This window comes from Bidens hawaiensis, unplaced genomic scaffold, assembly GCF_021521415.1.
Source record: "Bidens hawaiensis isolate Kalapana, Puna unplaced genomic scaffold, B.hawaiensis_p1.1 tig00027544_1, whole genome shotgun sequence".
Classification (NCBI taxonomy): domain Eukaryota; kingdom Viridiplantae; phylum Streptophyta; class Magnoliopsida; order Asterales; family Asteraceae; genus Bidens; species Bidens hawaiensis.
This window is the reverse complement of record NW_027494460.1, coordinates 46469-71600: the sequence shown is the minus strand read 5'-3', so window position 1 is coordinate 71600 and position 25132 is coordinate 46469. Positions and strand designations below refer to the sequence as shown.

The 25132-nt window shown below is 34.3% G+C and overlaps 3 protein-coding genes and 1 pseudogene across 4 annotated transcripts; 3 read left to right on the top strand and 1 right to left on the bottom strand.

The window, feature by feature from the left end:
• Positions 1–498: 498 nt before the first annotated feature.
• LOC143575577 (transmembrane 9 superfamily member 2-like) lies at positions 499–5336 on the top strand (annotated as a pseudogene). Its single transcript, XR_013142793.1, has 8 exons — positions 499–657; positions 1246–1286; positions 1345–1927; positions 2806–2945; positions 3042–3193; positions 3658–4142; positions 4776–5031; positions 5135–5336. The product of XR_013142793.1 is annotated as a transmembrane 9 superfamily member 2-like (transcript).
• Positions 5337–6948: 1612 nt separating this feature from the next.
• Positions 6949–11869, top strand: LOC143575576 (transmembrane 9 superfamily member 2-like). Its single transcript, XM_077059910.1, has 8 exons — positions 6949–7165; positions 7664–7704; positions 7797–8379; positions 9102–9239; positions 9328–9484; positions 10160–10644; positions 11259–11510; positions 11584–11869. The coding sequence occupies exons 1-7, from the start codon at positions 7020–7022 to the stop codon at positions 11476–11478; spliced, it is 1770 nt and encodes a 589-aa protein (XP_076916025.1). The 5' UTR covers positions 6949–7019; the 3' UTR covers positions 11479–11510; positions 11584–11869.
• Positions 11870–11949: 80 nt separating this feature from the next.
• Positions 11950–13986, bottom strand: LOC143575593 (uncharacterized). Its single transcript, XM_077059922.1, has 6 exons — positions 13662–13986; positions 13495–13581; positions 13276–13428; positions 13034–13093; positions 12829–12923; positions 11950–12720 (listed from the first exon to the last, which is right to left on the bottom strand). The coding sequence occupies exons 1-6, from the start codon at positions 13692–13694 to the stop codon at positions 12609–12611; spliced, it is 540 nt and encodes a 179-aa protein (XP_076916037.1). The 5' UTR covers positions 13695–13986; the 3' UTR covers positions 11950–12608.
• Positions 13987–19429: 5443 nt separating this feature from the next.
• LOC143575575 (cytochrome P450 CYP72A219-like) lies at positions 19430–24361 on the top strand. The gene is made up of 5 exons (XM_077059909.1): positions 19430–19733; positions 22713–22930; positions 23049–23293; positions 23383–23767; positions 23853–24361. The coding sequence occupies exons 1-5, from the start codon at positions 19442–19444 to the stop codon at positions 24276–24278; spliced, it is 1566 nt and encodes a 521-aa protein (XP_076916024.1). The 5' UTR covers positions 19430–19441; the 3' UTR covers positions 24279–24361.
• Positions 24362–25132: the final 771 nt, after the last annotated feature.

The following is a 25132-nucleotide window of genomic DNA, read 5'->3' as shown; positions in this document are numbered from 1 at the left end:
TTTTTGGTTTGAAACTGAGCAGTATCAAACAGTTTAAATTTAAAAAAGCGAGTGAAATGTTTATATTTGAAATTGGCTGAATGGTTTGAATTTAAAGAAAAGAGTGATATGTTTATACTTTAAATTGGCTTGGTTTAAAACTGAGTGGTTTGGTTTGGCTTGATTTCGTATAATATTTTCACTTTTAAATTTCTAAAACTTTAAAATTCAAGACTTCCAACTTCAAAATATGTAGACGGTAAACTTTCAACTCTAAAAACATATATAAAAGAGTGCTTAGGGTTTAAAATTGAATTTTAAAGTTAACATAAAATAAAAATACCTTAAAAACTAAAAAAAAAAATTTATATAAAAATAATAGACATTCAAAAAAAAAAAACAAAGCCATTAAAAAAACATATATACTCCACTTGCGGCCTAGTGATAGGGGTTTGAGTTCTTCATTGGAGACAGAAGTTCGATCTCCCATTTGTGGCACTTTGGGTTGATAATGACACAGACACACAGCAAGCAAGCAAAGATGTTGAAGGTGATCCGATGGTTGGTGGTGGCATTACTGGTGGTTGAATTATCAGCCGCTGCCTCCGATCACAAGTACAAACCTAACGACGACGTTCCTATCTACGCCAACAAAGTCGGCCCATTTCATAACCCTAGGTACCATCCGGCTATATCTATTTGATTTTCTATATTTTTCTGCAATTCATTTTTATGTTTATTTGTTATACTATGATGTCGATTGATTTGGAAGGAATTATGGTTTAATTTGGGTTTTATGCTGTTTGCTTGTTATTGAGCGCATTGGATTGGATTTCAGCTTCAGTTATGTTAATTAGGGGTCTATGTTGTTCGTACTTGTAATTATTGAGCGCGTTGGATTCCAAATTGTTTGGTAACTGTTTCAGCTTCTATTATGTTAGTTAGGGTTTTATGCTTTTTGTAGTTGTGACTATTGAGCGCATTGGATCTCGGATTGTTTGGTGACTGCCTCTGCTTTATTTTTGTTATTTAGGGTTTCATGTTGTCCCTGTTGCTAAAAAATTTATAACTTGACCGATTTTGCCTTTTTGAAATTTCGTTAACGAGGGAATCTATGCTGTAAAAGATCAGTAACATTGATCTTGATTTTGCTTCTTATATTTATATGAATTTACATTCGTACTTTACATCATATTTTAGTTTTATGCCAGCATATATCCTCAGCCTGTATAACGGTATGTTTTTTTTGTTTCTGTTTGTTTACAGTGAAACATACAGATTCTTTGATCTACCATTTTGCTTACCAGGTGTGTGTTTCGTATTTAACTACCTGTTTCATTTACTTGATGCAAGTTTTGTTTGCAGCTCATTTAAAGGAGAAACCAGAAGCTCTAGGTGAAGTACTGGGTGGAGATCGTTTAGTCAGTGCTCCTTATAAGCTTCCGTTTATGGTTGAAAAAGACTCAGAAATCATTTGCAGGAAAAGATTAACAAAACAGGATGTATCTAAATTCCGAAGTGCGGTCGCGAAAGATTATTATTTCCAGATGTACTATGATGACTTGCCTTTTTGGGGCTTTGTCGGGAGGGTTGAAAATGACAAAACTGACCCTAATGAGAAAAAGTATTACCTTTTCAAACATCTTCACTTTGAGATCCACTACAATAACAATCGTGTGATAGAGATTAATGCAAAAGCTGATCCTAATGCTGTGGTGGATATTACTGAAGATAAAGAAGTTGAAGTGGAGTTTATGTACACAGTGAGGTGGAAAGAAACGAATGTTTCTTATGAAAGTAGGATGGAGAAATATTCTCAAACTCTTCAACAACCGCATCATTTGGAAATTCATTGGTTTTCAATAATCAACTCGTGTGTCACGGTTCTACTTTTAACTGGTTTTCTTGCCACTATTCTTATGCGGGTCCTTAAGAATGATTTTGTCAAGTAAGTATCGAGTTTCTAAAAGTATCCTTGACTGGTTTCTGTTGATTACTATACATTGGTCTGTAAACGAACCGAACGAGCACGAACAGGGTGTGTTCGTTTGTTTGACTTTAAGCGAACAAATAATCGAGCACGGACAATTAAGCGAAGGAAGTTTTTTGTTCGTGTTGTTGATTAAGAAAACGAGTGTATTCGTGTTCGTTTATGTTGGTTTGTCAATAGAGTTAGCGAGTGGTTCACAAACGAGACATGTTTGTGTTCGCTCGTTTTGAAAGCGAGTGTGTTCGTGTTTGTTTATCTTCGTTGGCTAGTAGTATAAATGAGCGGTTCATGAACGTAAACTAACTCAAACGAATGAACATTAACATAGATGAACGAGCATCAATATCTTGGGCCTGAAAAGTTATTAAAACTAGACTAAATTGTAATTGGTGATATTTTCGTTTAATAAAACTATCATCGCAAGAGAACATAAATATTTCGTTCGTTTACAATTATCAACAGTTTGTTTATACTATTAACAAACGAACAAAAACTGACACAAACACTCTCATTTTCTTAACGAACGAACTGGAAACTCCGTTTGTTTAATTGTCCGTGTTCCATCGTTTGTTTGGTTAAAGTTAAATAAATGAACACGAACAACCATAATTTGTAATGGGCTTAAAAATATTAATGAATATGTAAATAAACGTAAATGAATAAAATATAAACGAACGTAACAACAATGAATTAACGTAAACAAGCATTCACAAACATACGAGACATCTGTTCATGTTCGTTCGTGTTTGTTTGTTTATCAAACAAATAAGCCTTCCGCCGAACGGTTACAGAACGTTCGGTGCGTTTACAGACATAATTATACTTATGGTTTTCAGGTATGCTCATGATGAAGAAGCTGATGATCAAGAGGAAACCGGGTGGAAATACATTCACGGTGATGTTTTTAGGTACCCAAAGTACAAGTCTCTATTTGCTGCAGCCCTTGGTTCCGGTACCCAACTATTTTCCCTGTAAGTGGAATATTTATAAATTGATTAATGACTATGTCATACTTTTAAACTCTCACCATGAGTCAATAACACTGACTACATGTTTGTTTCATCAGGGCACTTTTTATGTTTTTTACTAGCTCTTGTTGGTGTATTTTATCCATATAATCGAGGAGCTTTGTTTACTGCGTTGGTTGTTATATATGCACTTACATCTGGGATTGCGGGTTACACTGCAGCCTCGTTTTATCACCAGCTAGAAGGAACTAATTGGGTATGTAGTAATGTAATATGTTATGTGTGTTATGATCATCAATCAATACTAATAGGCTTGTAAACTAACCAAACACGAACAATTAAACAACGGGGTTTTCTTGTTCGTGTATGTTCGTTTGTGAATATTATAAACGAACGAACATAACTGAACATATATGAATGAACATAACTAAGCTAACACCAATTAATAGTAAATATGATTAACGTGCTGGGCCTAAATAATTAATAAAAAATAGACTAAATTGTCACACTAAATTGTAATGGGCTTGACAAATTCAGATGAATATATTAACGAACGAACTTAAACAAACATAAATGATCATAAGCAAATGTAAACGAACAACGTTCATGTACATAAATGAGCGAACAAGATATGTTAATTGAACATTCCTTTGTTTACAGGTCTAAATACCAACAATGGCTAATTGGATATTAATCTAATGTTTTAATCTTAATCAACAGGTGAGGAACTTACTATTAACCGGCTGCTTGTTTTGTGGGCCCCTGTTTTTAACGTTCTGCTTTTTAAACACGGTTGCAATTGCATATACTGCTACTGCAGCACTACCCTTTGGTACAATAGTTGTGATTGTATTGATATGGACATTGGTGACATCACCATTGCTAGTAATGGGGGGTATTGCTGGAAAGAACAGCAAGGCTGAGTTTCAGGCACCCGTTCGCACCACGAAGTTTCCCCGAGAGATCCCGCCTTTGCCTTGGTACCGCAAAACCATCCCTCAAATGGCCATGGCAGGTTTTCTTCCGTTCAGTGCAATCTACATCGAGCTTTACTACGTATTCGCTAGCGTGCGGGGCCACCGGATTTATACCATTTACAGTATTTTATTCATAGTTTTTATTATTCTCCTCATTGTTACCATCTTTATCACTGTCGCGTTGACTTATTTCCAACTTGCTGCCGAAGACCATCAATGGTGGTGGAGGTATATTATATTTATTTGAGAAAACTGCACAAACGGTCCATGTGGGGTGACCATATTGCAAGTTTGGTCTCTGGATTAAAAAAATGCAAACTTAGTCCAAACAATCGTGAGATAGGGTTGCACGTTTAGTCCTCTATTCACTAATCATCCCAGTTAGTTTTTAACACAAAAGTGATATCTTGTGTCATTCGTGTAAAAGTAATTGTGTCTTTTCAAATTTGGAATTTTAATAAAATTCTTTTTCAAACTCCATAACTCCTAACAGCGACTTCATCACCATCGATCAGTGCAAAACCGAAGGTTCAGCGCGTAATCGAAGGTGATGAAAGTCAACGTTTGGAGTTTTGAAAGAGTATTTTGTTAGGACTTCAAATCTGAAAAAGACACAATTAATCTCACATGAATGTCACATGTCATTTTTTTGCTAAAAACTAATTGGGACCAACAGTGGGAACTAACGTGCAACCCTCTCACAAATGTTTGAATTAAGCTTAAGATTTTTTTTTATCTGTGGGTCAAACTTGCAATGTGGTCAAACCACACGGAACATTTATTTAATTTTCTTTATCTATTTTGATATTTAATTTAACTTATATGGTGTATTACTTGACTTTATCTGGTGAATATCATCAGGTCTTTTCTATGTGGCGGGTCGACAGGCGTTTTTATCTATGGGTATTGCTTGTATTATTATTATGAGCAGTCTGACATGTCGGGATTCATGCAAACATCGTTTTTCTTTGGTTACATGGCGTGCATATGTTATGGTTTCTTTCTCATGCTCGGGATGGTTGGTTTCCGTGCGGCTTTGTTCTTTGTCCGCCATATTTATCGATCAATCAAGTGTGAATAGAAGTAGGTTAATGTTCAAGCTTGAATGCTCAGGAAGGTAATATACTAATATATACACTTGCATATATCTGCTTACGCTTACTTATTCTTTAATCTATAATGAATTATGTCAGCTGATTTTGATTTGTGACTCTTGGCAGGACTTTGTTGATGTCGCTGGAGGGAAGTCATGATGAAATCTTTGAGAAGTAGTTAACATGTTGATCGATGTTTTTATATATATACCAGTTTATGTGGTATCTTTTTCTGATTTAATAGAAAGTAAATTCAAACATGCCTAGTTAATTTTGAGTATACATGTTTTACCTTTTCATTTATAATATATAGCTTGTAATTAAAGCCGGGGGGGTTGTAAATCGTTGAAACTGGCCGAACTGTCTAAAATGACGCAAATTGGTCAGTTCGGCCAGTTTGAGATTTGTACAGTCTGGTTTGTAGTCTGAAAGTTTGTTTGTTTGTTCTCGGTTTGGAACATAGAACCAACCTTGTAATCTCAACAACCTAAACATTTCTGATTTTTGAAAATACAGTTATATAATCTGTTTTTCACAATCAAACCGGCTAGTTTGATTATTTGCGTTCTATAAATGTGTATTTTTTCTTCACAATAAGATGTAGTCTGACGGAGTGTAAAATGCCTAAATGAGGTGCAGTTATATGGATTAGGGTTCCGTGGTCTAATGATAACTATTATGTACTTTTGTAATGAATTTATTGATGTTAGTCTGACCAAAACCATAATGAGGCTGAATAAATTTCAGCAAACAACATAACTTGACAAGCTGTGTGGCTATAGAAGTTATTAACTGATTTAGGCATGAACGAAAGGATTTACACATGTTTTGTGATAATATGTAAGCTATATCTTTAAGGTGAAATTTCATCCATGCATATTTATAGCAAACATATTGACATAACGTGCCTTTATATTAGAAGTTTGGTGTAGTCTAAGCTAGTGGATATAAAATCATGCTACACTAATGAGCAGCTAGCAGATACATTAATGAATCCTATTGGAGTGGAACAATTCAGTAATCAGATTTATCTTAATTTGATTGCTTTCATCTGATAATCACAAGTCAAAATTAAGGTGGTGTTTTGGATTGAAATACATGGAATGAAAATATGACATCCATATATTTAAAATCACTATTCAATCCATATATCAACTTGTATTTGAGCGAATTGAATGGAACGCAAAATTTTGATAAAACCATTAACGTTTTCGTTTTCTTAAATTACATGGTTGGAGATGATATAGGGATTCTAACGTTACAACCCTCACCGCGGAATATTGCACCTATACGACTTCATTGACATTGTTTTTCAACTGGAAGGCCAAGAGCTAACTACTGAGACTTTGGACTATTCTGTCACATACTTCGTGAAATGGTTAATGCATTTTTGTTGTCAGGGCGACAAAATCGAGTTGGTAAGGATTAAAATCGATCTTCATTCCATTTCTATGATTGTTGATTATAAACAACCTCTTAATCATCATAGACCAAGTGTCGTGGGTGAGGAAGGGGTCAAGGGGAGTCACCTACCTGCCACCTCATCCGTTAACCCACCACCAAACCACCACATCTCCCCAGACACCACCCACCCGTCCTGTTCTGTTAATTGTATAACGCCCAGGCTAAAAAAGATGGGGTTCCTCGGATCCTACCCAACACACACCGCCCCCGTGTTAGGCAATCACCGTTTTCTTTTGTTTTTTTTCAAATATTTGGTTAAATCACAACATCCTTGTTAAAGAGTTAGTTAGTTAGCTAGTTAATATCTGGTTAAATCACAACACCCTTGACGTGAGATGCTTTAACTAACCAAACCACATGTTAATAGTCTTCAATGGACTCAAAAGGACCGTTTATGTAACTTGTCATATGACTTTCTAAACAAACGTACGTTACCTGGCTGGCTATATAAGCAAACCAATTAGATCTACCACTACTAGCATAGCACCACACAACCACGTCAACAAGTCACAATCCCATAATAATAATAATAATAATAATAACAATAATGTCGGTGATACGGTGGTTTACGGTGGCGCTGCTAGTGGCATTATCCGTTCACGAAGCTCAATCAAGTACATCCGATCACAAATACAAACCTGGCGATGAAGTACCTCTATACGCCAACAAAGTCGGCCCATTTCATAACCCTAGGTATACGCATTTTCAATTTGAATTCTGTGCTCATCGGATATGTGATTATATTATACATTTGGTGGATTGTGGATCTGAATTGATAGAATTAGGGTTTTTGTGTTAGTTTTGTGGATCTCGGTTTTGTTATGATAATTAGGGTTTTGTTTGATTAATTTCAAGTCCTTTTGATTTGGATTTTAGATTGCTTTATGATGTTTCAGCTCAGTTTAGATTTAGGCATAGTTAGCGTGCTCTCGTATCCACATTAGAAGTAAATGCAGGGATCAAAGAGGAATAGTAGGATACCTAATGTTCGGTTTTGGCGGTTTTAATTGTTTGGTTTGGACCTTGGATCTGGCTGTGTAAACCGAACCGGCCAGTTAATCTTTGTTGTTTATATGGTTTTCACTTTTAGGATATGTCGTAATGTATATGTATTATAATCATGAATCATCTTTTATCATTTTATATCTCTGCTTTTGAAAAGCTTCTCAATTTATTTTCCTTCTTCTACAGTGAAACATACCGGTTTTTTGATCTACCTTTCTGTTTACCAGGTGCGTAGGCTTGTCTTCAATCTCTTATCCTCTTGTTTGTTACTCAATATCTTTTTTTCAGTATTGGTTTATTTGGCTTATCATTCTTGCAGCTCATTTAAAGGAGAAATCAGAGGCTCTCGGTGAAGTACTGAATGGAGATCGTTTAGTCAGTGCTCCATATAAGCTTGACTTTATGGTTGAGAAAGACTCTGAAATTGTTTGCAGAAAAACACTGACAAAAGCCGAAGTATCTAAATTTCGTAGTGCTGTCACCAAAGATTATTATTTTCAAATGTACTATGACGACTTGCCATTTTGGGGCTTTCTGGGAAAGGTTGAAAAAGACAAAACCGACCCTAATGACGAAAAATATTACCTGTTTAAACATCTTCACTTTGAGATCCACTACAATAACGACCGTGTGATAGAGATTAATGCAAAAGCTGATCCTAGTGCTGTGGTGGATCTTACTGAAGATAAAGAAGTTGAAGTGGAGTTTATGTACACTGTGAGGTGGAAAGAAACTAATGTTCCTTATGAAAGTAGGATGGAGAAATACGCGCAGAATTCTTCTCATCCACATCATTTGGAGATCCATTGGTTTTCAATTATTAACTCGTGTGTCACAGTTCTTCTGTTAACTGGTTTTCTTGCCACCATTCTTATGCGAGTCCTTAAGAATGACTTTGTCAAGTAAGTAGTTAAATGCAATTGTTTTAGATAGTTCTGGCATACTGGACGGGCTGGGCAGGTTCAGGTTACGGGTCAAAATGGTTTTGGTTCATAACGGGTTTAGTTCAATATGGGTTTTTAGCAAAATGAGTTTGGTTAAAAATGGTCGTTTTAAAAAAGCATTAATTTGTTTTGGGTTAAAACTGGTTCTGGCCAGTGGCCAAAATGGAGTCTGGTTGACGTGAGTCGTTTTAGAAAAAAGTACCAAAATAGGTTCATCCGCCATGTTTTTGAATGGTAGCTAGTGGCGATGGCGGTGGGGACGAATATGAGATAGTGTGGGAGGGCGGCGGTGGTGTTGAAGGTAGTGACAGACTGACGGCTGTAGTCGTAGAGCGGCAGCGGCGTGTTGATGACAGCGATGGTGGAAACGGCGGTAGCACCTGCAATAGTGTTGGCGAAAAGGTGTAGGTGGTGGAGACGAACAATGGTTATGGGCAGTACTAACCGATTAGGGTCTTTTTAAGTTAGGAAGTTATATAATACTTACGCGTTTTGACCCCTCTACCAATTTAGGTAAACCCAAATTGACCCGTTGACTTATTTCAGATGACCCAAAGTAACCCATAAACAATTTACTTTTGCTACAATCAATTCATTAATGTCATAATTGCCCCCTATAATTCCAGTTACCCGTTTTCTGGTTTTCCATTTATAATATTTTTTAAATGATTTACAAAAAGGTATGCTCATGATGAGGAGGCAGCTGATGACCAAGAGGAAACTGGGTGGAAGTACATTCATGGTGATGTTTTCAGGTACCCAAAGTACAAGTCCCTGTTTGCTGCAGCCCTCGGTTCCGGAAGCCAGCTATTTGCTCTGTAAGTAAAACATTTGTAAACTGATTATAATGTTATATTCAGTGGTTAATTGTTAACAAAACATCTGTTATATCTTTTGTTCTTTCAGGGCACTTTTTATATTTATGCTAGCTCTTGTTGGCGTATTTTATCCATACAATCGAGGAGCTCTGTTTACAGCACTGGTGGTTATATATGCACTTACTTCTGGGATTGCGGGCTACACTGCAGCCTCCTTTTATCACCAACTAGAAGGAACTAACTGGGTATGTTACCTTAATTTTAGGCCTGTAAACGAACCGGATGAACACAAACGGGGGTCATGTTCATGCCTTTTCATTTAACTTTACCTGAACACAAACATGATCAATCAAGAGTTTTTTTTGTTTGTTCATGTTTGTTCATTAAGAAAATGAACATGTTTGTGTCCGTTTGTTAAAATCTAAACGAACAATTCACGAACGTACACGAACAAACATTGACGAACACAAACGAACATAAATGAACGCAAGCGGACAAGTTTGTTTCATCAAGTATCTATTTTATGTATATGATTCTTCTAAAAATTCATCATGATTATATTAAAAACATCCATCTTGAAATTAAAAACATAATATAATATATATGTGTGCGTCTTTATATATGTTTGAATTTTCTATTAATATTTAAACGAGCGAAAATGAACGAACATAAACGAATTTAAATTAATTAACATAAACTAGCGCTCACGAACGTAAATGAACGAACAAAACATGTGTATACGATTGTTTTGAGTAATTAAATGACCCAAAAGTTGTTCATGTCAGTTCGTTTATTAAAAAAACAAAAATAAAGGAACTTCCCGCCAAATAGTTCGTTGAACGTTTGGTTCGTTAACAGGCTGATTACTTTTATCAACATTAACAGCTATCTTAATCTGATGTTTTAATTTTAATCAACAGGTGAGGAACTTACTACTAACCGGCTGCTTGTTTTGTGGGCCCCTGTTTCTAACATTCTGCTTTCTAAACACGGTTGCAATCGCGTATACCTCTACCGCAGCACTACCCTTTGGTACAATTGTTGTGATTGTATTAATATGGACATTGGTGACATCACCATTGCTGGTATTGGGGGGTATTGCTGGCAAAAACAGCAAGGCTGAATTTCAGGCACCCGTTCGCACCACAAAGTACCCTCGAGAGATTCCGCCTTTGCCTTGGTACCGCAAAACCGTCCCTCAAATGGTGATGGCGGGTTTTCTTCCTTTCAGTGCAATCTACATCGAGCTTTACTACATATTCGCTAGCGTGTGGGGCCACCAGATTTATACAATATACAGCATTTTATTTATAGTTTTTATTATTCTTCTTATCGTTACCGCTTTTATCACTGTTGCGTTGACTTATTTTCAACTTGCTGCTGAAGACCATCAATGGTGGTGGAGGTACGTTTAACTTTAACCAAACAAACAGTCGAACATGAACAAATAAACGAACAGGGTGCCTTTGCTCGTACTCGTCTGTTAAGAAATTGAACTTGTTTTGTTCATTTATGTTTGTTCGTTAAGAAAATGAACATGCTTGGTTTGTTTATGTTTGTTTGTTTGACGAACGGTTCACGATCGTAAGCAGACGGATATAAACGAATTTATATGAAGAAACATAAGGAATGTTCACGAACTTTAATAAACGAGCAAGACATGTGTCATGTTACATGTTCGTTCGTTTATTAAATAAATTTAAATGAATACATTAGTAAATGTAAACAAACGATGAACATAAACAAATGTAAATTAATGAACAAAAATGAATGTAAACAAAGGGATAAAATTGAATATAAATGAACGAACGTATACAAACGATCATGAACATAAGTGAATGAGCAAAACATGTGTCATGTTCTAGTGTTGTTCGTGTATTAAATAAATGGACATAAACAAACTTCTTTCCGAGCGATTTACGAACTGAAACAATGCTCAGTTTATTTACAAGCCTATTTGATTTATTGGATTTTTATGGTGCATTAGTTAAACCTTTTTTTGGGGTAAATTATTATCAGGTCTTTCCTCTGTGGTGGGTCAACGGGTGTTTTCATCTTCGGTTATTGCTTGTATTATTATTATGAGCGGTCTGACATGTCGGGCTTCATGCAAACCTCGTTTTTCTTTGGTTACATGGCGTGCATCTGTTACGGGTTTTTCTTAATGCTCGGGATGGTTGGTTTCCGTGCTGCATTATTCTTTGTCCGACACATATACCGGTCAATCAAGTGTGAATAGAAAGTCAACATTGAACCACAGTACTCAGACAGGTACGTGTGACACGTGTCTGTTTATACAATATGAACATGTTAAATATGATGCATCTAATGTTGTGGGTTTCAGGTGTTGATTCTGCTACTGCCTGATTTGAAAGAGTAAAGATAACAAGAGCTTGATTACATGTGACGAGGATGCTGGAATTGATGCCTTCTAAGTTAATGTTTATTAGGTTAATAAGACGGAATGATGTTTAATGTGTAGGTAGTTTGAAGTATACAAACTCGATTTTGACATGGACTCTTGGTTTGAAAGTGTAGCTTGTAATTGAACTCTTGTTCTGTTCAGTTTTAAACAGGACTTCTATATCTTTACCCTACTGGCATTCTGTATGATATGTGGTGATGGTTTTTGTGTCCTTACACATGATGCTATCAAGTCATTAGAATCAGTTAAACTAATAACAGGGGTTATGAATCACCCAAGTTTAATGCTTCAGACGGCGACAGCAGGAAGTGGTTGATTTCGTTCATTCAAGGTGAGTGCGTTTGTTGAGTTGTTGCTTATGGTGTTGGACAATATAAGTGGGAGGGACAGACGACTTGTGTGTAGTTTGGCTGCCCTTGTCACTTTCATCCAGTTTCTTTTTTTCGTTTTGTCAAGTACATGTGGTTTCATTTTTTGCAATCTTGTGATCTCGATCCAACTCGCTAATATTATTAACCGTGTTATTAAAGTTCTGTGGTTTTCCAATTTCATGCTGACATCACTGATTTCAGGCGCGCTCAGTTGGAGGTGGCCGAGGGCGATAATCACAGTGTGAAGTTCTTAAAATTAAAATTAAAATTCAAAGTTTCTTGCAACAAATACTTTGTTTAGAAGGATCACATAAATGGCTGGAAGTGAAATAAACAGAAGAAAAAAAATTAATAAGTTTCCATTCAAAACCAATACATGATTACATAAACAAACCAAACTGTCAAAAAACAAGGTCTTTTCAGTTATTTTCACTTTATTCAACAATGTATTCTACTTCAGTTCAATTCTTCAGAGAAAAAAAACCACACTTCTATAAGCTTAAACACTTCATCAATGGCTAACACTTCCAATAAGCATGAGCTTGTTCTATACATGATCAATGAGGGTGGTAATTAATGTGCTTCATTTTGTGAGTAATCGTAGAATTCCCGTGCACACGAAAAGTCATTTCTACGCTTTTCCTGAGAACTCAGTTTTTTTGCAACTTTTGTAGGAGTTGTAGATCTGTAGAAAAGAACCATTTAACTACTCAAACTTAAACTAATTACAAGAACACACGAATCAATGTTTTAAAAAAAAATAAATATTTTTTTGTTAAAATTTACTGGCAACCTTCGTGGAACGAAAGGCCGATCGAATAATGGCATCAACTGGGCTCGTGGGATCATCTCCTTTCTTAGCATTCGGACTTCCTCTTCCTCGATTATCTGGTTTGATTTCGGTTAATTATAAATATCAATATCTACTAAGGTTGTACATTTAAAATAATGAGATAGATGTTTAGGCACAATTCTTTTGCCAGTTACATTATACATGCCTTTTGTATCCTCTCTATTTGCCTCTTTTGTTGTTCCATTAAATAGAGCTTTGTTGCTACCTGAATATAAACCATCCACATTTTTAAGAGTTAAGAGTACAATCTACAGGCCGGTTATGTTACCGCTAGCCCTTTTTGTATAGCAAAACTAAGTCATTTAAAAATAACATACATATAACATGGGGTCGTGACATTACTAATATAGGGTCGCTAGATGTATGTAAACTGTTGTTAGAACTGACCGAGTAGTTAAAGAAAGCTCGTTTAACCGCTCTTTCTTTGGTTTGAAGTTTGACTTCCATAGATTTGGTGTTCTCTTTTGCCATTGTTTGTAGTTTGAAATCCAAAGGTTTCATGTTTTCTTTTACATATGCCTTCGCCGGGGGACCCTGCAACTACATTACGATTTACTTTCATTAGGATCGACGAAACATCACATTCAATCAATAAAAAACTTGTACCATGGGTTTTGCTTTAATAGGAAGCGATTTCACAGTTCCATTTCGCGAACAAACATGTTCATTGTTGTAGCAAGTGTTCTTCACACACTATAATAAGAATAAAAAGAAGCAAAAACATGTTAGACGCGCTCAAATAGAACATGAACCGAATGATGATTTTTATGGACCTTTTGGGTAGTTTTTATCCTTGGGCTTTCCATGAATATTGTAAAAATAAGTTAAGTGGAGTGAAGTGAAGGGTGCGTGTGTGTGTTTTGTTGCGTGTATAGTGTGTGTTTATATATATATTGGGTTGGTGTTTGGAGATGTGTTGCTATCAGAGTATGTTAGGATGAACTTTGCTGGATGCTGCTGCTGGAACATCACCAACATGTTGAGAAAGTTGCATGCTTTCTTGCACCAAACTTTCTGTTGAAACCTATCACTCGTATATATCATCTTCAATCACATGTATAACTAATAATAGTTTGTGAAACTGTATTCTTGTGTAGAGATCCTGTGTATATTCTAATTCTAAATTAACAATATTTTCCAGTTTAAATATTGGAGTTTTTAAATGCACTGTTTTATTCAAAACTTGTTTTAAAGCCCGTGTAGCACACGGAATGATCCAAATAATTATGTTACAAATAAGGCAATACATAACATACATAGGAAAATGTATTACATCTATGCTTGTATCATTATACATATATTGATTTTATTTATATCACAAAATGAATGTTTCAAAAATAAGAAAAATGAACTTAATTAAAAAATAATGCACGTGTAAAAACATACTAAAGAACACTCAATCTATTGAAAATTTATTCTCAGTATCATATATGTATAATTGAAATAAATTTAGTTTTAAACCAATTTTGGTGAATACTTCTCATATAATAATAGTTTTGAGCGACATCATAATTTTTTTTTTGGCTCGAGCTCGGCTCGTTTCGAGGTCTATTTTCAAAGCTCGAGCTCGGCTCGTTTACTATTTTATCAATTATTTTTTATATAATTATAAATATTTTATATATTTTTTTCTATTATAATTTTATGTATAAACGAATATATATTATTTAGTTATTTTTATTTATTTTTTCATAACATTATATTTATTAATTAATAATTATTAACTATATATTTTAAAAAAATTATATAAATGGCAGGCTCGTTTAGGCTCGCGAGCCGGCTCGATCTCGATAAATAAAGCTCGGGCTCGGGCTCGATAAAGCTCAGCTCGAACGAGCTTTTTAACGAGCCGATCTCGAGTAGCTCGCGAGCAACTCGGCTCATTTGCACCCCTAGTTTCTTGACTTTGCCAATTGACAAAAAAAAAAATAACATGTTAACCCGTTCAATTTTGTGAATGTTTTGCTTCACTTGAAAATAATTTTGTACGTCATGTTTTACATAAAATTACATTCTGATCACTATTCAAGGAAAAGTCATTGTTGACACAATTTTTTCTAATTTGATAAAAGTTAGAAGCATTGATAGGTCTTGAGGTGGCATGTCGGAAGTGCTTATCATTTTTTCTTAAATTTTAATAGTCAAGGGAAAAATATCCAACGTGCAAAATCCCAAATCTTGACTATTTCCAAAAATATCCTTAAAAATAAATTCGAACCCCAATCACATTTAAAATTCTAACTTTCATTTGTTTAACATTTTCAAGTCAAAACTTTGAACATGTAACAAATTTAACAATAAATCTATTTGCATTCTCGAAATTTTAAAAATATTCAGTTACCCCTTTTTACCCGTAACAAATTTGAGCCAAATGTAGTTAATTTATACCAAACGATCTATTAACCAACTTTTAACCCCTAACAATCAAACTTAAGTTCCACAAAAAACCCGCAACAATCCTTGATTAAAAAAAACACAAGAAATTAAATATGATAAGCTTTAATATATTTGAAAGTGTTGGTATATACTCTCCTTACAATTTAACACATATATGTATAGTTTACTAAATTAATCGGAAAAATAAACAGATATATTTAAATCATATATTTATACTTTATAAAATTATATAACAATGTAAAAAAACAACAGATAAATGGATTTATTTATAAAAAATGGATCAACTTTTAAGCATATATTTATAATTTAATAATTAAAAAAATTACTTCGTAAATTGAAAGCATATTAGTGTTTTTTTATTTACAATCTTCAACAAAATACATAGTGTAATATGTTAATGATAACATTTAAAATTATATTTTTTTAATATTTAACGATTTGTTGTTGATTTTTAGATTTCACCAAGTATGTTGTGAAATATATTTCAACAATGAGTAGTGGTATAATATGTAAATATTTATTATTTTAAAAGTGTATCGATATAATATAAATAAAGTTTGAAGAAAAATAAATAATTTAATCATGTTATAGATATAATATAAATATAATGTAAAAGGAAAGTGAATAATTATTAATATATAACATATGTTAGTTTTGGAGGGAAAACAATTGTGAGGATTAACCACAAACTAACACGTGTCTACATTATTTTACTTTATTAGAATAGGTAGATATTCCATACATATACCTATATATATTTGTTAGCGGTGGAAATCCTCATGATTAATGGATGGGAGGAGTAGCGATAGACCTAAATTAAATTGGGATTAGGCAACAGGATTTACCTAGGGGATAGGGGTTCGTGATGACGTAAGATTATTAAAGTTAATGACTTTTAGGCCATACTTGCGGTGCGCGCATATAATGTATATATATGTGTGAACCCTCGGGTGGGCAAAAGTGAAATTGCATTAATTTGACGTTATTTTACTAATCTCGTGAAAATAACGTTAAAAGTGACGGAAGGTTAATCAGGCATCATGTGGTGGCGTTGATAGCCGAAAGACAATGGTACATGCATCAATCGCGGTGTCCCGATGGTTGAGTGTTATGTGCCTTATGTCCAAGGCTTGATGCTAAACTATTATCGAGCCGGGGGTCTCATCAGAAGCAACCTCTCTATTCCTAAAGGGTAGAGGTAAGGCTGTCTACATCTTACCCTCCTCAGACTCTATTATAGCTTTGCTATTAGTGGGATATACTGAGTACGATGATGATGATGATATGATGATTATTTTAGAAAAAAGTACATATGGTTTATAGTTGGGTCCTAGGGGGCTTAGTTTTGGCCTACTTGTTATGTGGAATTTGCATGATATATATTGTCTTCTTTTATATATGTTACAGGTTGTTTATGTGTTATATCTTGTATATATGTTATAGGTGGTCTATTTTAGAAAAAGGAATCCTTTCTAAAATGGATTGTACACATATGTTAAATGAATTTGGATGACGTATAATGAGAAATATACTTTGATTCACCAACATTTTTAGCTTTCAAATTTGTAATATGAAATTGGCCTCTTGGTTAAGTGGCATGAGATGATAGCTAGGGATTAGAACTTTTATGACTTACGTTCGATTCCAGACTTACGACGATTTTTCTATAGTGGTGGGTTTCATCCTTAATGATGTTCTTGTTGAGTCAGGATTGCAGCTTCAAAATCAAAACAGTCAGCTAACATTTTATTTTAAAATAACTTATTCAGGTATTATTTTGAGTAGCTTCAAACGATGTTTAAAATAATATAAACTTTGTTTAAGTAATTGAGAAAGTCTTCTTTTCTAGAAGCATAACACTTTATAAATGATTATTATTAGTTTATTATATAAAACTATTGGAACTCTCCCACGTGGAGTGGTGGGAAATTGGTCGTTATCGCTTCACTTTATTGTAGGACATGCACTTGCTATGCGTCGAATGTCAAAACGCAAAGGAAAGAATTGTGATATATACGATACCAACACATGTTTTACATCAATCAGAAAACCATAAAAACCTACACCAGTACTAGTTCCGTTAATACCGATATTAGTACCGATGTTTGATCGAAATTTATTCAATTTATCACTGTAGTATGTACAGCTTACGATCCCAAAAAAAGTTCAATACAAATTCAAATTTAAAAAAATATCATATTATGCCAAAAAGAACAAAGGAAAACACAAGTGGTTACCACGCTTTTGCCTATTGTACCGGTATTAAACCGAGCATTTTTAGTAACGGTGGTGTCTGGTACTAAGTTTTTAGGAAATTTGGGATATATCAGCAGGGCCGGCTTAACGAATGTGGATGTGTAAATCGAAACAAGATTTTGTTGCCTTTTCATGACAATTAAGGAATTTTATTTTTTTGCTTATTGCAAGTTTTAATAAGCAAAAAAAATAAAAATTCCTTAAGGCTGCCTATTACAAGTTTTTCGAGCCGGGGGTCTCACCGGAACCAGCCTCTCTATCCCTATGGGGTAGAGGTAAGGCTGCCTATATCTTACCCTCCTCAGACCCTACCATAGCTTTGCTATTGGTGGGATATACTGAGTACGATGATGATGATGATGATGATGATGATGATGCTTATTACAAGTTTTGAACCCATAACCTATAATTTAGTAACAACCAAGCCTACCATCACACCAATACATTACTGTGAGTTACTTTACCCATTATAATATATCCATATATAATGTTTTTTTGGACTTGGAGGCTTAATTAAGTGTGAGCCTAAATCACTAACTTGTTTTCATTGTCCTACGATCCACCCTTGTGTATCAGTACCAATATTGTATCGAGCTCAACCCTACAATTGGGTATATGATTCAGGGGAGATTTAGCCGGAATTCTTTCTCAATTCCTTACAAGTGAGAATGAAAAAGACCAATGGAAGATCTCAATTTCACGCTAGAGAGTATAAGTGTTACCTGGCACCTGCATATTTGTAAATTTAGATGGTCGAGGACCAAATATGTATATGTGATATGTCAGATGTTTTAAAGTACTAGATGAGTGCCCGCGCGATTCAACGAGAAATACAAGCCTTAATAATTACGTAAGAGATTTTTGGGTGCTCATCGTTCCATTTGAAACCGTGGATTAAGAATTCTTATTTTAAACTCAATTTAGTAGCGAAATACAAATGAAACCGAAATCTAACAATTGTTAATGGTTTGTTTTTGTTGGGTTTTAATTTTCAACGGTTTGGTTTCAGTTTTCTATGACAAAAAACGGCTTGGCTCACGGCTTAGTTTAAAACCATTAAAACCGGACCACAAACGCCTATACGTAAGATGTTATTTTTTTAACTGAAAACAAACTATGACAATATCATACTCAAATTAAAGAGAAATAAATGCTCGTTTTTATGGTGCAATATTTTTTAAAAAAATATTAACGTATAAAAAAGTTATGACCATTCAAAAATCGTGGAAGAATTTGGGTTAAAAGTGAAATTATAAATAATATATAGTTAAAAGATGGGGATCAAAGTTGTAACTATTTTTTAAATTTCCATTGATTAAAGTTGAGGGACATTGTTGTAAATAATTTGAAGAAATATGAAAGAAACATTGAATTTAGTGTTAAAATGTCTACTTATGCCCTTATTTAAGGTTGTGTGTTTGAAAATATGTAAATTACTTAAAAGTTAGGTGTCTAAATTTGCCTATGGATAGTGCATTATATATAGTATATATAACTATATTTATTTATTTATTTAGATTAAGTATCTAACTCACCACGTAATCTAAAGGCCATGGCATGTTACCACGTAGGAAGGAAGACAAAATGGTAAAGACTTGTATTGTGTCATTGCCTATGTCATTTCAAAAACGTTAAGATTTTAGCAGCAACAAAGTCAAAACCAATCCTATATGTTTCGATTTCATTGGGTCCACTTTTAAAAAATATAATAATATATTATCAAATAGCTATTCATGTGGTTAATATGCTGTCCCCAAATAATTTTGTTTGTTAATTGTTATGTTTTTTTTTCTTTTTTTTTTGTTTGTGTTGGTAACCCCTCTCTTTCTATATATATGTTTATACTTTAAACAAACAACCACATGCATGTCCCAGCAATAGAGAAAGAAATTAAAACACTATGGAGTCAGTAACATACGTAGTTGCTATCTTAATTGCAATAGTAGTTGTGCTATGCGCATGGAAGATAGTAAACACGGTGTGGTTGAGACCAAAGAAGCTGGAAAAGTTTTTGAAGGATCAAGGTTTCAAAGGAAACAAATACAGGTTTTTATATGGGGACATGAAAGAAGTGTCTATGATGTTTCAACAATCCAAATCCAAAGGCAAATCTAAACATATCAATATCGATGATGGAGATGAGGTTCTATCACACGTTGTGGCTTTTCCCCGTCGATCTTTGCAAAAACATGGTATGATTTTTTTATCATAAAAAACATGATTTTTTGTTTGTTTTTTGCGATATATTCATGCTCGGAATTTATTAATCTCTTTTTTAAAGACCAACTAAAATTCTTTATAATATTAAAATGGTCAGCGTGATCAACTTTACAAAACACCTAAACTCTTACATGGTCACAAGTTAAAACCACACACCAATATATTTGTTATCTAATTTAATACTTTTGAAAATTTTGGACAAAGTTTGTTAGAACAAGAATTTAATCAATCCGATAGAAGAGAAAGTTAAATAATGTGAAAGTAACTTACCGGCGCCAAAGAACTATAAATTTGTTTTCACTAGGATCGGGTTTATTCAAAAGAGGTGGTGACACAGCTTGTTGTCCACTTATCCACCTCTCTGCTGCAATTTGATCCTTTTATTTAACATATGAAGACTCTTTTAAGCAAAAAAAAAACAACAAAAAAAACAATCAGCTAGCTGTTTAACTTGTTGTCCGTTTTCCTTTTTATTTTGATGTAAAGAGTATTGTTATAATGCTAATTAAACTACCAAAATATAAATCTTATATTGAAAACTAGTTAAAGTCTGAATCCCCATTAACTATTTTTACCGTAATGTTCCAATCAATGTTGTACAAGTGTACAACTTACCAGCCGGAGCAGAAATGTTACCAGTGGTCCTATTTGTATAGTTTCTAGATTGCATGTCACATTTTACAATAACATGACGGGGAGTTTTTTTTTTCCTTTTTTTTTAATTTTAACGGCTATCTGGATAAGATGACCGGGAGTAATGGGTAGTTTTAACGTTTAAGTTACATAGGGATAGAAACAAAGCACGTAGTTTCCTTTAAAATCGTCTATGTTTGTTTGTTTTGTTTTTGTTTTTTTGCTTTTAACGGCAAACCGTCTATATGGTTTTAAATAATTAATTCGATTTACATTTAGTTTTGTACCTTTGTTAACCTGCTTTTAGTTTCTATAAGATAAGTTACATAAGGGGTGTTTGGGATTCTTTATTTTGTCTTCTTATAACTTTTTATTAAAGTTAATAAGTTACAAATGTGTAACTTATAGAACTTGTCTCTCACAATATAAGTAATCCCAAACACCTTATTACTTTTTTAAAAGTTTATAAGTTATAAGTTGATGAAAATAAACAATCCCAAATACCCCCTAAATTTTATTTAAGTTTTTCTCAATGCATTATACTCTAATTTTCAATTCACCATGCACTATACTTTAATTTTCAATTTCACCTTAGTTTAGAGCACACAGAGGCCGGGGAAATCTGGTAACCCCACCCTCCCTGATCCGGGAGGTTTTTTTTTTCATGGAATTCGGGGATTTACGGTTTCTCCCAGTTATTTGTGTGCGAGACTGAGCTGGGGGAGGATGGAGCCGTGACTTAGTACACGAGGAAATATGAGGAAGATACATGGTATATAGGATGAAGATACAATGAGGCATCATGGGTCGGTTTGGGGCGGTTTTGGCCAAACGTATATAGTCGATGTGTTGGCCAATAGATTACCATAATCATTCCGTAATGGCAGTTTCAGTTGATTGGTTTTGAAGTTATAACGAGTCGGTTAACCGTGACCACAATTATGTAATTCAACCTAAAAGTTTGGTGCTAGATATTACGGGAAAAAAAACTACATGACATAATCCAACAAATTATATAAGGTTTATTAGGTTATAATAATCTCTATTTAATGGTATTAGCCGATAATAGTCCATATTCATTTTATAGCCACTAGCAGTTCCAAATTTTAAGAAGTTGGCCTCCAATAATATATAATTCATAATATTAATACCAAATATACAAACAACCGATAAAATGCATTATATGTTTAGTAATAATAAAACATATGGTAAAAAATAACAACATTATTAGTTTATTACCTTCTTTTGTTTTCCCCCAAATTATCAACCACGTCTTCTAATTGTTCTTAAAAAAGTTGAGAATCATGTAAATGGGGCGGTTCATTTATGGCGAGTTTGGAATTATCTTTAACCAAAATCGACTCGCATTTGGCGGTTTTCAAATATTAGTTAAACTGGCCCCACCGGTTATGTAAATTATCGGATAAAATCGATTCAATTATGTCGCTTATGGTTCGGTTTAACGATTATGACGTTTAATTTTTTCACCCTCTAAGGCTATGTGTAGCGGAGGGGCTACAAAATGGGGCGTTTTGTGCTATGTGACGCCCAGTCAACAAAATGTGAGTTTTTGTTTAAGGAGACTAATGGTGTTGTAGCCCATATATATATATATGTATGTAAGACACATGTGAATATAATAATAAATAGAAAAGAAAGAAAGGGCGAGAAGTAGTCGTCCCCCTCCTCACCCCAAAAAAAAATCGCCCATTTGTAGCCTAGTAGGGCGGTGTTGTAGCCCGCTTATCGCCCCAAAACCCTCAAATATATAGCCCACTACGGGTGGCCTAAGGGGAGATGTATAAAAGTATTCCTCGTATATTAATAACTAGCCTTACTACTCGTGCATTACACGGGTTGAGTCAATATATAAATTATGATATATAATATGTTGAACATAGAAGAAAACACAATTAAAGATAAATAATAAATACATAAAGAAGTTTTAATATGCTACAAAATGTTCAAATGAATGTCAACTCAATTCTTAGTATGAACTGTGCAGATCTTTGTCAGTCATACTCATAATGAAATGACATTCGGCTAATTGACATGAAAGTGTAGACTTAGATCAACTCGTTCTTATGCATATCTTTCTTAATTACAAGAATTGTGCAAATGTTAATAGACAATAATTACTTGCTAAAAACTAGGAATGAAAAATGGAAAACATGGGGAGGATATGAAATCACAGAAGAAATAAACTACTAAACTAAATGTAGATCGTGGCCTTCGAAAATGCAATTAGTCGGTACATAACAGGAACAAAACATAAGCATTTAATGGAGACTGAAATCTGTATTAATTTTGTTTTTTAGGAAGAAGTTATATCACATGGATAGGATGGAACCCAAGAGTGAGTATTATGGACCCTGAGCTCAACAAAGAGTTGTTGACAAAGATAAATGACTTTACAAAGACAAAAACCAATCCGTTTATTCTGTTAATCGCGACGGGTTTAGTGACACTGGAAGGGGACCAGTGGGTCAAGCATAGGAAGTTAATTAACCCAGCTTTCCATGTGGAGAAGCTAAAGGTAAATTCATACCCGTGTTAATAAAAATTAATCTTCTAATTAATAACCATATATGTACAAATTCCAAGACCCAAGTTAAAATTGTGTTTCACTGATAACACTCATGTTCTGTACCCAGAATATGGTACCTGCTTTCCATTTGAGTTGTAGTGAAATGCTTAGTAAGTGGGAGATGTTGGTTCCAACAAACAGATCATGCGAGTTGGATGTTTGGCCTTATTTTCAAGCTTTAACGAGCGATGTGATATCAAGAACCGCATTTGGGAGTAGTTATAAAGAAGGAATTCGGATATTTGAACTCATAAGAGAACAAAGTGTACATGCAAATGATGCATTACAGTCATTCTACATCCCGGGATCTAGGTAAGTTCATATTCTTGCAATTATGTTAATTTGTTACCATAAATGTGGTAGGGTTTATCTAATAAGAAATGATTGCGGTTTTGTAATAGGTTTCTTCCAACAAAGAGGAACATGAGGATGAAAGCAATAGACAAAGAAGTAAAGATGTCTATAAGAAGTATCATTAACAAGAAGCTCAAGGCAATGAAAGCCGGCGAAGGCACCTATGATGATTTGTTAGGAATAATGCTGGAATCTAACATGAAAGAGGTTGAGCAACATCGAAACAAGAGTCATGGAATGACCATTAATGAAGTTATTGAAGAGTGCAAACTCTTTTACTTTGCTGGACAAGAAACAACATCTAGCTTGCTTGTATGGACAATGGTTTTATTGAGTAGACATCAAGAATGGCAGTCGCGTGCTAGAGAAGAGGTTTTCAATGTTCTTGGGGACAAAGACATTGATGTGGATGGGCTAAATCATCTTAAAGTTGTAAGTACTTACTTAATACATGTGGTGAATTCATGACTTATGCTAGCCTAACATTTCCAAATCATATTTATTTCTTTCCACATAGGTAAATATGATCTTCTATGAAGTATTAAGGCTATATCCTCCTATTCTTGGACTAGCGCGCGGGGTTCACAAGGATATCACATTAGGAGGATTTTCGCTACCATCTGGAACTCAGATTGGATTGCCAATCATGCTAATTCATTACGATGAACAGCTTTGGGGTAGTGATGCCAAGAAATTTAACCCTGATAGATTTTCTGAAGGAATCTCCAACGCAACCAAAAACAAGCTTATTTACTTTCCCTTTGGATGGGGACCTCGGATCTGCATCGGACAAAATTTTGCATTGTTGGAAGCTAAAATTGCCCTCGCAATGATCTTAAAGAGGTTCACTTTTGATTTTTCACCATCCTATGTCCATGCTCCTATTTCTATTCTCACCCTTCAACCCCAGTATGGGGCACATTTGATATTGCGTAAACTCTAGTCATCTTTCTTGTTAAAGATTTATTGTATTCTATTATGTGCCATACATGCTATTTGTATTACTGATGATATACTTTATTAAGACATAATGATGCAATGTATGTGGACATTACAAAAGTTAGACATTATTATTATTATTATTATTATTATTATTGTTGTTGTTGTTATTATTATTATTATAGGAAAACAAAAGTCTACGACAGACTTTTTGTTTATGCAAGTTTTTCTCACTGTTATTTTAGTTTTATCTATTTGCGTCCCTACTATTGTAGGCTTCCTTGGTTTGCTTCAGCTAACACACGTGTTTACAGATAAACTTTAGGGTGTGGCTAAATGTACCCCTGGTTGCTTGTCATACCTCCTCATTGAAAAAACCAAATTTCATATTACCCATTTAAATCATACTAGTGAGAGAGCCCGCGCATTGCGGTAGGGACGCAACATGGATTTGGTCACTAAGTTGGTACGTTATGGTACTGCCTCGCAACTGGCATTTAGCCTTTAGACATCACTTGGGAATACGAAATCAAGAACCATGTGACCGTGGTCCATTTTGATACCTTTATTTCTAAAACGAGTACACGCCGTTTAACCCGACCCTAAATGGCAATTAAAAAAAACATTTCCCTTTGCATAGTCAAACTACAAATTTTAATGGATGGCCTTATATAAAATTACAAAGTATGGACTGATACAATGATCCAGTTATATTCCCAAAGTAATAGTAAGAGTTGACTACACTTGAAATGACAAAAACCAACCTATACACTTTAAAGTATTCCATCGGTATAATGGTAGTACCAACTACCAAGTTGTAGCATCGTTCTAATACTCCAAAACATAAAGGATCCATCA

Excerpts from the sequence above, each read along its gene's own strand:
- LOC143575576 (XM_077059910.1), top strand. The coding sequence starts at position 7,020 with ATGTCGGTGATACGGTGGTTTACGGTGGCGCTGCTAGTGGCATTATCC. Across the intron at positions 7,705-7,796 it reads TCTACCTTTCTGTTTACCAG|CTCATTTAAAGGAGAAATCA; the intron begins GTGCGTAGGCTT and ends TCATTCTTGCAG. Across the intron at positions 10,645-11,258 it reads GACCATCAATGGTGGTGGAG|GTCTTTCCTCTGTGGTGGGT; the intron begins GTACGTTTAACT and ends AATTATTATCAG.
- LOC143575593 (XM_077059922.1), bottom strand. The coding sequence starts at position 13,694 with ATGGAAAGCCCAAGGATAAAAACTACCCAAAAG. Across the intron at positions 13,582-13,661 it reads GGATAAAAACTACCCAAAAG|TGTGTGAAGAACACTTGCTA; the intron begins GTCCATAAAAAT and ends TTCTTATTATAG. Across the intron at positions 12,721-12,828 it reads CGGCCTTTCGTTCCACGAAG|ATCTACAACTCCTACAAAAG; the intron begins GTTGCCAGTAAA and ends TCTTTTCTACAG.
- LOC143575575 (XM_077059909.1), top strand. The coding sequence starts at position 19,442 with ATGGAGTCAGTAACATACGTAGTTGCTATCTTAATTGCAATAGTAGTT. Across the intron at positions 19,734-22,712 it reads TCGATCTTTGCAAAAACATG|GAAGAAGTTATATCACATGG; the intron begins GTATGATTTTTT and ends TTTGTTTTTTAG. Across the intron at positions 23,294-23,382 it reads TTCTACATCCCGGGATCTAG|GTTTCTTCCAACAAAGAGGA; the intron begins GTAAGTTCATAT and ends GTTTTGTAATAG.